Here is a 12,151-nt window from a genome sequence, read left to right on the forward strand (position 1 = left end):
AAATGAATCACATTCCCGTGGCTTAGGGAATTAATGACATTTTATTCGTATATTTCATCTCGAACTCCTATTTTGTTGACATTTCTTGAACTGTTTAGAATGCGTGTGATAATAAAACTCGTAGGCATGAGTCTGCAGCAGATTCTGAAAGCATATCAGCATTTAATGTAACGTATCAAATGTGTATTATTGGCTGCATTGTTAAATAATAAAAAGAAAATCATCATCTACTTGTGACTGGGTCCGTCGTATCCCAGCGTACCATCTGTAATAACTCTAATCAGAACTGCTGTAGCTGTTAAGTAAACACGAAACTATTTTGGGTGTCTTGAATAAAATATAGCTTAAAACAAGATTATGGCTGAAATAAAAGTAGGACAAGAAAACGGAAAAACCTAAAACGAGCTTGATGACGGGACGTGTCCCTGATCAGACACCAGATCGTGATGGCCGTCTGTAATAATTATAATCAGAACTGCCGTAGCTTCCAAGTAAACATGAAGTTATTTAGTTTTTCTTGTTTAAAAAACAGACCAAAAACAAGATTATGGCTGAAATAAAAGCAGAACAAGAAACGAAAAACTTCAAATGAGCTTGACGACGGGACGTGTCCCTTATCAGACACCCAGATCGGGATGGGCCGTTGCAAAGGCAACCCTCTGACATCTCGAAGACAGACGACACGTCTGCAAAGTTTACTTCTGTCACCCGTCTCTGTGCTAAGGGAACTTCGTAGTTTTAGAATTTGACCCCTGGTAAGGCGAAGACGCCGGTGTTTCTTCCCCCGGGTGCTTGAATTGTGGTGTGACGTAGCCCAGGGACTCTTAGAATAGTGATAGATAAGCTATCTATATTATTTTTTATATATATTCTTCAGCGAGTGTGTGGATATTGCCGATTATTATTTCTCATTATTATCAGGTTATCTCTACTTTGTAAATTCTATTTATATGCCCTTGAGATGATGTAAAATGTGTTATTATTATTATTGTTATTATTATTATTGTTGGTTCGTAGACTGTGAGTTGGGTAGGCCAGGCAAGCCTGCCCGTAGCTTAACCTTGAATGCTTTATTCTGACGTAACCAGACCATACCCTTCTGACCTGAGTTACATTGCAGTGCCCTGACCTGGCTTTGGGGGGGGTGGGCTTGCCCTATTTTGACCCCCCCCAATAACCTAATATTTAATAGGGTGTCATGCCCTGAACTAACCAGTACTTATTATCATAACCTGACTCGGGGTGCTGTGCCCTGACCTGGGCATGGCAGGCCGTGCCCCTTTGGACCCCTCAAGTAACCTGACATTTAGTAGGGTGTCGTGCCCTGACCTGGCTTGGTGGGGTGCCTTTCCCCCTTATACCCCCCAAGTAACCTAGCATTTAGTAGGGTGTCGTTCCCTGACCTAACTAAACTAGTACTTATCATTCTAACCTGACTTAGGGTGCCATGCCCTGACCTGGCTTTGGGGGGCACCCTTGCCTCCCTGTAACCCCAAAGTAACCTAACATTTAGTAGGATGTCGTGCCCTGACCTAACCAGTATACTTATCACCCTAACCTGACCTAGGGCTCCGTGTCCTGTTCTGGCAGGGGGGTTGCTTTGCCCCCCCTCCCAACCCCCCAATTAATGCTAAATATCCGATACAGACCAGCGGAACTTAATTTAGAAGGCAAAATTACTAACACCTAACCCTGTCTCCCTACTCTACTTACTGCCCAAGCCATTTTATGTAGACCAGGGCTAATAACATGGCAAATTGATTTCTTGATAGCCTAAGCCTGTGCAACAATTTTAGCCTAGGCTGTGATGATATATTAGGTGGTAAGAGTTTTCTTTAAACCATATTTGCATTCTAAGTTAAAGATTTAATATTCTAATGTTTTAATGTGTGCTTTGAATGTTTCGGAGGTAAAACTGAAGAATACTAACGCGCCCCCTGGTTCGTTAACTAATAGTTTATGTACAAATGAGCACAGTGTGTAGTACCAGCCCCTTGGGGATGAAAGTAAAAACATACCGGTAAACAAAAGATTCTAAAGATCATAAACATAAACAAAAGACATAAAAATAAACAAAAACATAGACAGAAAGCTATAAATATTCCGGTTGGCAACTCGTGGGAACCAGGCTGCGGTAGTAGTCTTCAGTTTACCTTCTCATGCTGTAGTGTGTACTTTGAACGGTTCAGACGTTCATTTCTTTAACAAATGATTAGTTTTGGAGATACCATGGTGGACCCCTCCTTATATCCTATAGGTAGGGGGTTAGTGTAGTGGGAAAGTGAGGTATTTGGGTGGTGGACAACACAAAATGAATGAAATGTAAGGATAAATTTAACCTAACCTGATGTAGTGTGCCGAGTCCTTACCTGACACTGAATCCCTCCCCCACCTAACCTAACCTAAGCATAGTAAATTAACATTAATACTGTAATAAGGTGACGAGTCCTTACCTTGGTGGAGGGGGCTTAACCCCCCTGGACCCCTCACTAATAACCTAGTCTACCAGGTCCTCATTTACCTAATGTGTGATGCCACTTTAAAAACTTTCAATAAAGCTTTTCCTAATTTTAGTCGGAACTTGCAGAAGTATTACTGGGAAGTTAGGACACACCCTTGTCATTTCACTCTTTTATATTCTCCCCCACCCAAAAACCATGAACCATGGTTTCCTGTTTTGGCCCCCCATAATTGTAGGCTGTACAGTAAAAGGTTCCAGTACACTATCTTTAAACTAGAGTTAATGTCTGTAGCAAAGGAACCACAACTAAGAGCTGAAGCCTCTGTTATCGAAACTGGATTTCTGCCCACCTTTTGGATGGTGGCATCTCACCTTAAGGAGATTAGTAGCTGTCAGGGCCAGCTAGAGTTTTCAAGCAACACCTGAATTCCATAAAAGAACCAATTAGGCTTCAGCTTTGTTTGCATACCCACATTTCCAGATGAAAATAACAAAAGATGTTCCAAATGCACTAGCCATCCTGACCTATAATATACTGGGACAAACAAAATTTTTTCAGGAGCCCCACTCACATTAACATCAGAACGGAAAATGTCCAAATGGATAACAACATTGTTTAGAAAATATCTTGGTAACAGTATATTTTGCAATAAATATGAGTATAATTTTTATATTAGGCATATTTAGGAGACTGAGGAACAAAAGCAAAAAACAGCAAGATCAAGGAATGAGTTACCACTAATGCATTTAGGGAATGAGTCCTGAAAATCTGAAGTGAAATGTTGGTTGGTCAGTTCAGAAAGTGATGTCACCATGAGCTCTTGCAGCTATCCTCTGTTATCATGGCATACGTCTAGAGAAGTCTTGGAGAAGAAGGACAGTTCAAAATATTGTGGTGGATGACTTTCTTCAGAAAGAAATAATACAAAAGAAACAAAATTTGCAAACTTGAATAGTAAGCATATGCAAAATATTTTACATAGTAGAAAACATTGTTTTATTGTACCATATTATGGACTAAAAAGCAACCAACATTTGTAGTATTTGCCAACATCATTTTTTCCCCTAGACACATGAAACATAGCCTAGGCTAGCCTAAGTTAACTTGCAGTCAGTGCATTTTTGAGGTGATCATTGTTGGATAAAACCACTTGGGTGTACTTTCTTGGGATGATTGCATTGTTGATTCATGATGTAAGCCATCCACATCAAATCACATGGCTGAACAAGAACTGTGTCTAGGTTTGATTTCTATTATACTGTTATTTTTAGGTCCTGGATTTAGAAATTGATTATTTGACAGTTGCTTATTGCTTCTCTGGTTGACACTATTGTATGTCATTTCTACAAATGAGGATCAGACCAGCAAAGTACAAGTACACTCTTCGTACTGTAATTTGATTTGCAAGAACAGAAATTTTGATTTGCAAGCACAGAAATTTTGATTTTTAAAGAGATGTATCCTGCCTTAATTTTCTATTAGCACCTTGACTTGGGGATAGGACACTGCTGTGAGTCAGTGTTCATCAAGAACAGTAAATATTATTGAAATATGGCCAAGGGAGATGATTACTGTAGCATTGTTTTTGTTTTAAAGTGCTTGCTGGAACATAACCTTCATTTCCCAGGCTCCTCATAGTTCCACTTTGGCCCTAGCAAATCTGGTTCCTGGACCCTCTTGCACAAAAGTTGGACATCCCAAGAACTCTTCCATACTAGGGGAAGTTCCTCTTTCAGCCTCACTTTTGGACGTACCAAAACCACAGGCTCCTCAGTCTTCGTGCATGGACCCTGCCCTCTTGGAGGTATTTAAAAGCTCTTCCAGTGAGCTTTGTAACATTTGCCAGCTTCTTGAAAGCAGAAGCCACACTCAGGACTCTACCTTTCCTGTCTTGTATTGACTTGCCACAGTTCTAAAACACCCATCCAGTTCAATATATGAACACCTGGGTGGTGCTTCTGTAGAGGATCTTGCCGTGAAGACAGCCTTCTTAATAAATTTGTCCTCAACTCTGTCTTGTGAGGTTTTTCATGCAAAGAACTGGATAAGTATTGGCCTGTCCTATGAAACTGATTTTGTGGCAGAGGTGTAGACAGCTTTCAGCCTTGTCCCGCACCCTTATTGTTAATTCATCCTCGCCTTTTCAGTTTAACAACGAGGAAGATAGCTTTTTTTTACTACATAGAGCCATGAGGAGTTATCCTTGTAAGATAAAAACTTTTTGTAAGGAGAGAACTAAATGTATTTGTCCACCAGTTTGAGTTTGACAGAACTGTTTAAAAATACTAATTTCGTTCTGGATATGTCATTTCATCTTGAAAGCTAATGATAATGCTCCTGATTTCTCATCATTGAACTCAAAAGGTCAGGGGTCATGAAATTAGGGCTCTGTCTACATCTCTGGCCTTTGATGGAATGTAGACATATCTTCTATCATCAGTTTTGCTTCATGGAGGCTCCAAAATTTCTTTTTATATTTTTAATGAAGAGCCTGGTTCATAAATCTTTTGACTTGTTCTCAGTTGTCCCTCTTTCATCTGTGGGCCAATTTTTTACTCCCTTTGAAATGGAAAGATGTTTGTGACGATGACTTCCTTTCCTCCTAATCTCGTTTACTCATCGCACAGCAAAATCACCCAGGGTACTCACTTTCATGCCGCAGATGAAGAGTGAGTGCTTTTGGCCAGTACTGACTTAGTCCTTTTTTGGTGTTAGTAATAAGGTACTAACCCATTTCCTGACCCTTAGAATTTGAGGCCTTCAGACCAAGACATTCAGTAGTTTGTAGGCTCCAAGGTCCTGAGCATTGATTTTCATATCGATGTTCAAACTGAAGTTCTCCTTTTGCGGAAATAGAAGTTCAGGCAGGTGTAAAGTGATGGGTTTTTAGTGCCCAAAGCAAATATTTTTCTTTCACTATAAACCTATTACTAAACAGAACTTGCAGACTGCCCAGACAACACTATATATAACCATTTTCTGCCAGTAGAGAGACTTGGGAATCCAGTTGTGCAGACAGCCAGCTAGATTCTTCTTTTGAGTATATCAGAAAAATTAGCAGACACACTTGGAGGCAGTTGTAAAGAGATGGGTTTGTACTGAAAAGATCAATTTTGAAAAAAATGTACAGTATTTTGTATATTATAAAATCTTTGTCTTAGGTTATGCTAAATAGTAAGTATAAGAATATCATGATTTTTATAATCCAACTCTTATAAATGACTCTTTTTTTTTTTTTTTCCTTTTATTTCCTATTTTCTTTCCACATAGTAATACAGTTATGGTTGATGTCAAGATTATTAAAAGTGCCATAACAGGTATTTCAACTGATACACATTTCTTAATTATATTTCCAGGTTTCAAGCCATTACTACCGTACCTGTAAGATTTTACCATGTGTTTGACTTCCAGCAGTAAGCCGCCTATGGCCGTTTTCTTGGTCTCCATTTTAGGCTTTGTGCTGGCATTACTATTTGTTTTAATATATCTTCAGAGCCATAGATCAGAGATATTAAATCCAGATATAAAGGTGAGAAAAAGTTTTGTTTATTTCAGAAGTTAAGAATGGATTGTCTAACCTGTTTGTTCATATACGTATACCAGAAAAATTTGCAACAAAAGAAAATTTTTACCGTGAATTTTGTTGTTCGTACACATATAAACTATTGCATTGAATAGCCATATGTTTTGATTCAGAGTATGCAGCTCTATGCATTCTGATACAAGAAATTTAAAGTGGCCCTGTTAGCCTAGGTAGTGAAACAAGAGCAGATAGACTTGATGTGTTAGACATGGTGAAGGATGTTTAGCCTTTGTGGGGGATGTCTTTTAACAGGCCAAGTGTCTATTGAACAGAGAAGAGCAAACATAACAAAAACCTGATGGAGGCAAGAGAATGATTTAACTTACTTTGGGATGTTGGCACACCAAGAGATATTTGATATTAAATGAGAGCAGTGCTTGACATGCAGAGTTCCAGTTAGTATCATTTACCATGCCAAGCAGTTCTTCCATTTGCATAATCAAAATATCTGCTGGGAGAGGCAGATGATATGTAGTATGAATTCACCAGGTTATTGGCAAACTTAGCTCCAATCTGGTCATGAAAAGACAGGGAGCGCCGAGGGTAGGATATCTTGGTATATTTGACAGGATATGAGTATACGCGGTCAGATGACAAGATTGTTAGATCTGTATATACTGGTTTGCTGGCACTTGACATTCCTGCTCACAGAAAGAAGGACAGTGTCACATGCATGGAGTGAGTTAGCTTGAAAGGGAAGTACAGTAAAGAGGATGTAATCAGGCAAGCAAATTGTCAAAGACTAAATGTTTATTATAGCATGTGTCAAAACTTGATTTATTTAATTACAAACCCAATACTTTACTATAACAGCCTATTTGTGCATTACTTGCAAATCTCAGATATGTCAGTTCACTTATAGAAGAAAAAGTTGATGACAATAATGATGATAATGTGGCTCAGGTAGGTTAGTGCAAGTGCTTTCAGTCCCTTGGGTGTGTGGTAGTCAATCAGGTCATTCTTTACGTGTTTCTGACTGGTTAACATTCCCCTACAGATTCTCAGACTAGGAACCATTTAAGGTTATTGGTGGTTTTGTGTTTTTCATTTTCTTTTTTCATTTTAATCCCACTTATATTTTTCCCATATTGTAAGATATAAAATGAATGAAAATTAAAGAATTTTTCAGTAAACTTTTGCTTAGTTTGTTTATAGTACCAGCACTTTACTTTTCTTGGAAGTAGTTTCGGAATTATATATTTTATGTGCTACTTACAGTATGTTCAGCAGTGCTTCACCCCTTCAGTTTCTTTTATTTTTTGTTTTGCTTTATAATTGTATGAAGATACAAACCTTCATTTTTAATGCGGATATACCTTCAGGAAAAGCTGGTTCATTCATTGAAGCTTGATAACAAGATACTTATACCAGTGGAGGGGGTTGTGGAACCCACCCACATACTTGACTGTAGGCATCACTTTTTACTCTGGTCACGCTGCTTTTAACATTTGCTCTCTGCTTGGCTGTGATCATGACTCCTGTTGTTGAAATGCTTACCCCTTTGGAGTTCCTGTTGATGACTGTGACTTATATTCCTTTTTATGATTTTGTACGAATGGTTGTCCTGACTCTGTGGAGACCCCTTCAGTATATTCAAGGGGGTAATACATTACTGTGATATTTCCCTGCCTTGACCCCTGCTTCTGCCACTTGGCCCAAGGATTGAAGACAAGGACCATATGGGGACCGTGGATGGTCTCTGGCAGGACTAGAGATTGTGTGCCTGTCGCTTTGTCAACCCTTTCTCTGATCATGTCCCTCTTGTTTCTGCACCAGCAACTTTGAAGCATACTCAGGAGTTACTGAAGGAGCTGTAGCCTTCTCTCAGGGTAATGGGCATTCGATCCATCATTCATTTCATGGAGCGCTTGGCTAGGCCAAGAGCTCAATGCATGCATTAGTCTTAGTTATCTCCCTTGCCAGGAAAGTAGCTACTCTGCCTGGGCTAGTACTAAACACCGCGAAACAGAGCAGGTGAGTCACTGTTTCATCGTGTTTAGTACTAGTCCCTGGGGGGGATCAAATGTCCCTAAGTACATTTCGCTATCTGCCTGTAACATATACACTACCAACCAACCCTGTATTTCCATCACTGGTTATGAACTTCTTGCAGTATTACCAATTAAAATCATATTTTGCACAATAACTATGCTTCAGTTATACCCTGTCGTAAAAAAACGTCCCACTGAAATTTCGATGTTCAATTGAACACCAAACTCATGTGTAGTAACTGTAGAGGTATACAAAATTTTGGAATATCCTGGCAAAAGTAGGTTTTAAATTTTCTCAATGGATCTTTGTGCTGCAACAATTGTTAGGAGAGGGTTGAGGAAAGTAAGATGGAATAATGAGACTATGAACGGAGGTACAGTAAAAGGAATGAAGGGGTTGCAGCTCGGGGCCAAAGGGACACTGTAAAGAACCTTAATTCTACCGTGGTGGGTGCACTGATGACACTACCCAACTAAATGATTTATATATATATATTTGTTCATATCTTTAACTATTTCTATTCATCTCTCATTTATTCACCTTTTATGTTTTAGTTTTCTACTTTTGATTATTCTTATATTAGTTTAAATATTCGCGTTTACTGTTATTAGTACATTTTCTTATAGCTAATTTCATTTATATGTAATTATGTTTAGTTCTGCTTTTCAGTATAGTTATATTTGTTTATATACTTTTTTATTTTTATTCATGCATTCTCATGCCTCCATTCATGGTACCCGATAATTCCCTGGGGAAGAACCCCACCCAAACCATGGAAGCCCCAGAATTCCCAGGGGGTGAACACCAGAGAAGGACCATGACCAAACCATGGAACCCTCCCAGAATTCCTTGAGGGTGAACCCCAGGAAAGAACTCCAACCGAGGCATGGTACCCTAAGAATTCCCTGGGAAGGACCCCAACTGAAGCAGGGTTCCCAAGACTTCCCTGGGGAAGGACCCTGACCAAACCATGGTACCCAACAACTAACCCAGGAAAGGAGCCCGACCAAACCAGGGTACCACCTAATTCCCCGAGGGTGAACCTCGGGGAAGGACCCCAACCAAACCACGGCACCCCAGATTCCCCAAGGATGAACCCTGGGGAAAAACCAGACCAGGAAAGGAGCCCCACCAAACCAGGGTACCATCAGATTTCCCGAGGTTGAACCTCAGGGAATAACCCCAACCAAACCACAGCACTCCAGATTCCCCAGGGATGAACCCTGGGGAAAAACCAGATTCCCCAAGGGCTTGAACCCTGGGGAACAACCATAGTCTAACCATGGTTATTTAGATTTCCCAGGGATGAACCCTGGGGAAAGACCTCGGCAGAACCGAGGACATGGAAGGCAATTTCACTCAGCTGCCTGACAGGAAAAATAATCCTGAAAATACAAAAAGCAAAGTATTATGTAAATTTAAGGAAATCACTTACCGATTGCAACTTTGAAATATGTTTTAGGAAACTACTATTGTTTATCTAAAAGATGTATGAAATTATTTTTTACTTTCCTAAAAACTGTAGTTGCTAAAAGCATTTAAAATACATATTTCATGCACATCTTTCTGCCATTCTCATAAGCATTGTTGTTTGGGTCTCTCATCCTTCCACTGAAGATCCGAAGAACTCTGAAGGTCTCCAAGATTCCTGACTGGAGACTCCTACAGTCTTCCTCTCTCTGGGGTTCCTTGGAGTCACCCTCTGGCATTCCAGACTTCTATGTTCCAGCTTTCAACAAATACAGAAACTCATGTTTTTGGTCATTGTAAGAAGTCTGGAATGCCAGAAGGTGACTCCAAGGAACCCCAGAGAGAGGAAGACTGTAGGAGTCTCCAGTCAGGAATCTTGGAGACCTTCAGAGTTCTTCGGATCTTCAGTGGAAGGATGTGAGACCCAAACAACAATGCTTATGAGAATGGCAGAGAGATGTGCATGAAATATGTATTTTAAATGCTTTAGCAACTACAGTTTTTAGGAAAGTAAAATAATTTCATACATCTTTAGATAAACAATAGTAGTTTCCTAAAACATATGTCAAAGCTGGAATCGGTAAGCGATTTCCTTAAATTTACATAAAAATTTGTTTTTCGTATTTTCAGGATTATTTTTCCTGTCAGGCAGCTGAGCGAAACTGCCTTCCATGTCCTCGGTTCTGCCGAGGTCTTTCCCCAGGGTTCATCCCTGGGAAATCTAAATAACCATGGTTAGACTGTGGTTGTTCCCCAGGGTTCATCCCTGAGGAATCTGGTTTTCCCCAGGGTTCATCCCTGGGGAATCTGGGTTTTCCCCAGGGTTCATCCCTGGGGAATCTGGGTTTTCCCCAGGGTTCATCCCTGGGAATCTGGTTTTCCCTGGGTTTTGGGGTCTGTGTTTTCCCCAGGTTCATCCCTGGGGAATCTGGAGTGCTGTGGTTTGGTTGGGGTCCTTCCCTGAGGTTCACCCTCGGGGAATCTGATGGTACCCTGGTTTGGTCGGGCTCCCTGGGTTAGTTGTTGGGTACCATGGTTTGGTCAGGGTCCTTCCCCAGTGAAGGTTAGACTGTGGTCGTTCCCCAGGGTCAAGCCCCTGGGGAATCTGGTTTTTCCCCAGGATTCATCCCTGGGGAATCTGGAGTGCTGTGGTTTGGTTGGGGTCCTTCCCTGAGGTTCACCCTCGGGGAATCTGATGGTACCCCGGTTTGGTCGGGCTCCTTTCCTGGTGAGTTGTTGGGTACCATGGTCTGGTCAGGGTCCTTCCCCAGCGAAGTCTTGGGTACCATGCTTCAGTTGGGGTCCTTCCTAGGGAATTCTTAGGGTACCATGCCTCGGTCGGGGTTCACCCATGGGGAATTCTGGGAGTGTTCCATAGTTTGGTCACGGTCCTTCTCTGGTGTTCACCCCCTGGGAATTCTGGAGGTTCCAGGTGCCTTCGAGTAGAAAGAAACTCAGAAAATACAGTGAAAGTCGAAGGACTTCTATCTGATTGACATGCATTTTACGCTTAGCAAGTATTTGTGTGTGTGAGAGAGAGAGAGAAAGGAAATTGAAAGAACAGGAGAAGAATTTATTTCCCAGTTGCAATTTCGAACGAATAGAATTACTACAAGTTAAGAATGATCCAGTATGACCTTTCTACTGACCAGTTGTGAAAAATGAACCTTTGTGTAAAAAGTTACTAAAGGAGCTGTAGCCTTCTCTCAGGGTAATGGGCATTCGATCCATCATTCATTTCATGGAGCTCTTGGCTAGGCCAAGAGCTCAATGCATGCATTAGTCTTAGTTATCTCCCTTGCCAGGAAAGTAGCTACTCTGTCTGAGACAACCTTTCATATTGTTACTGATGCTCTTGCTTTTCCTAGTGATGCTGTAGTAGCTCTTGCTATAACTCCTGCCCCTTCAAGGATTCCTACCTCCACTTTTTCTTTGATGTGCCAGACAGAGGTTGGAGAGACCCATAGTCGTAAAAGGTTGAAGAAGCTCAGGTGTGCTTTGCCCTCTTTTTGATCTGTCTGGATTTGTACGCAATGCACAAATAGGTTTTGTTAAAGCAATAGGGTTATGATGAGATATGTAAAAGATGTCTTGAAAAAGTTCAGGATATTGATAAGCATAAACCAATAACAGAAACTTTCTTCTATTAAAGAATATAAGAAATACAAAAGGAACTCTTGCTGCAGAAGATTGCATACGTAATCTCTAATACAAGAGAGGAAATCTAATGGACTGGTGGGTGCATTGCCATTTAAATGGTCTGACTGTAGAGACCGTTATGAAATAATGAACACCAGCATCAAAAATGCTGCCAGGAACATTTCACAATTATACAGAAAGAAATGAAACACTTGGTTATTGTGTAGTTTGACAATGTGGCACCTTTACAGAACATGGAATCTGATACTTTGGAAAGTGAGTTGTACAGTACATGCTTGTTCTTGGGATGTAATAAGTAAAAGGCATTAATGGAAAAATCATGTTGAAACATAGGTTATGGTACATCCAAACAGATATCTTGCAGAAGTGGTTCAGATAAAAGCTTTCATTGTTTGCCAAGTGAAAACCTTTACTTGAAGCAATCTTTTCTAAGTGTTAAAAGATATGGAGGGTTGTTAACATTCAGGTAGGAGAGCAGTGATTT

General features: G+C 40.4%; 1 protein-coding gene across 5 annotated transcripts in view; it reads left to right on the forward strand.

The window, feature by feature from the left end:
* Nucleotides 1-12,151, forward strand: part of LOC136840698 (transmembrane protein 248-like) — a 44,235-nt gene that overhangs the window by 16,880 nt on the left and 15,204 nt on the right. For 3 of the 5 annotated variants that reach the window (XM_067107489.1, XM_067107488.1, XM_067107491.1), the window contains one exon: nucleotides 5,819-5,991. In XM_067107489.1, the coding sequence (XP_066963590.1) occupies nucleotides 5,857-5,991 (135 nt within the window). In that variant the 5' untranslated portion in view covers nucleotides 5,819-5,856. Of the gene's footprint in view, nucleotides 1-609; nucleotides 922-5,818; nucleotides 5,992-12,151 lie in introns of those variants that run through there. The other 2 variants (XM_067107487.1, XM_067107490.1) reach the window with 2 other exon arrangements.

This window comes from Macrobrachium rosenbergii, chromosome 8, assembly GCF_040412425.1.
Source record: "Macrobrachium rosenbergii isolate ZJJX-2024 chromosome 8, ASM4041242v1, whole genome shotgun sequence".
In the NCBI taxonomy this organism is placed as follows: Eukaryota; Metazoa; Arthropoda; class Malacostraca; order Decapoda; family Palaemonidae; genus Macrobrachium; species Macrobrachium rosenbergii.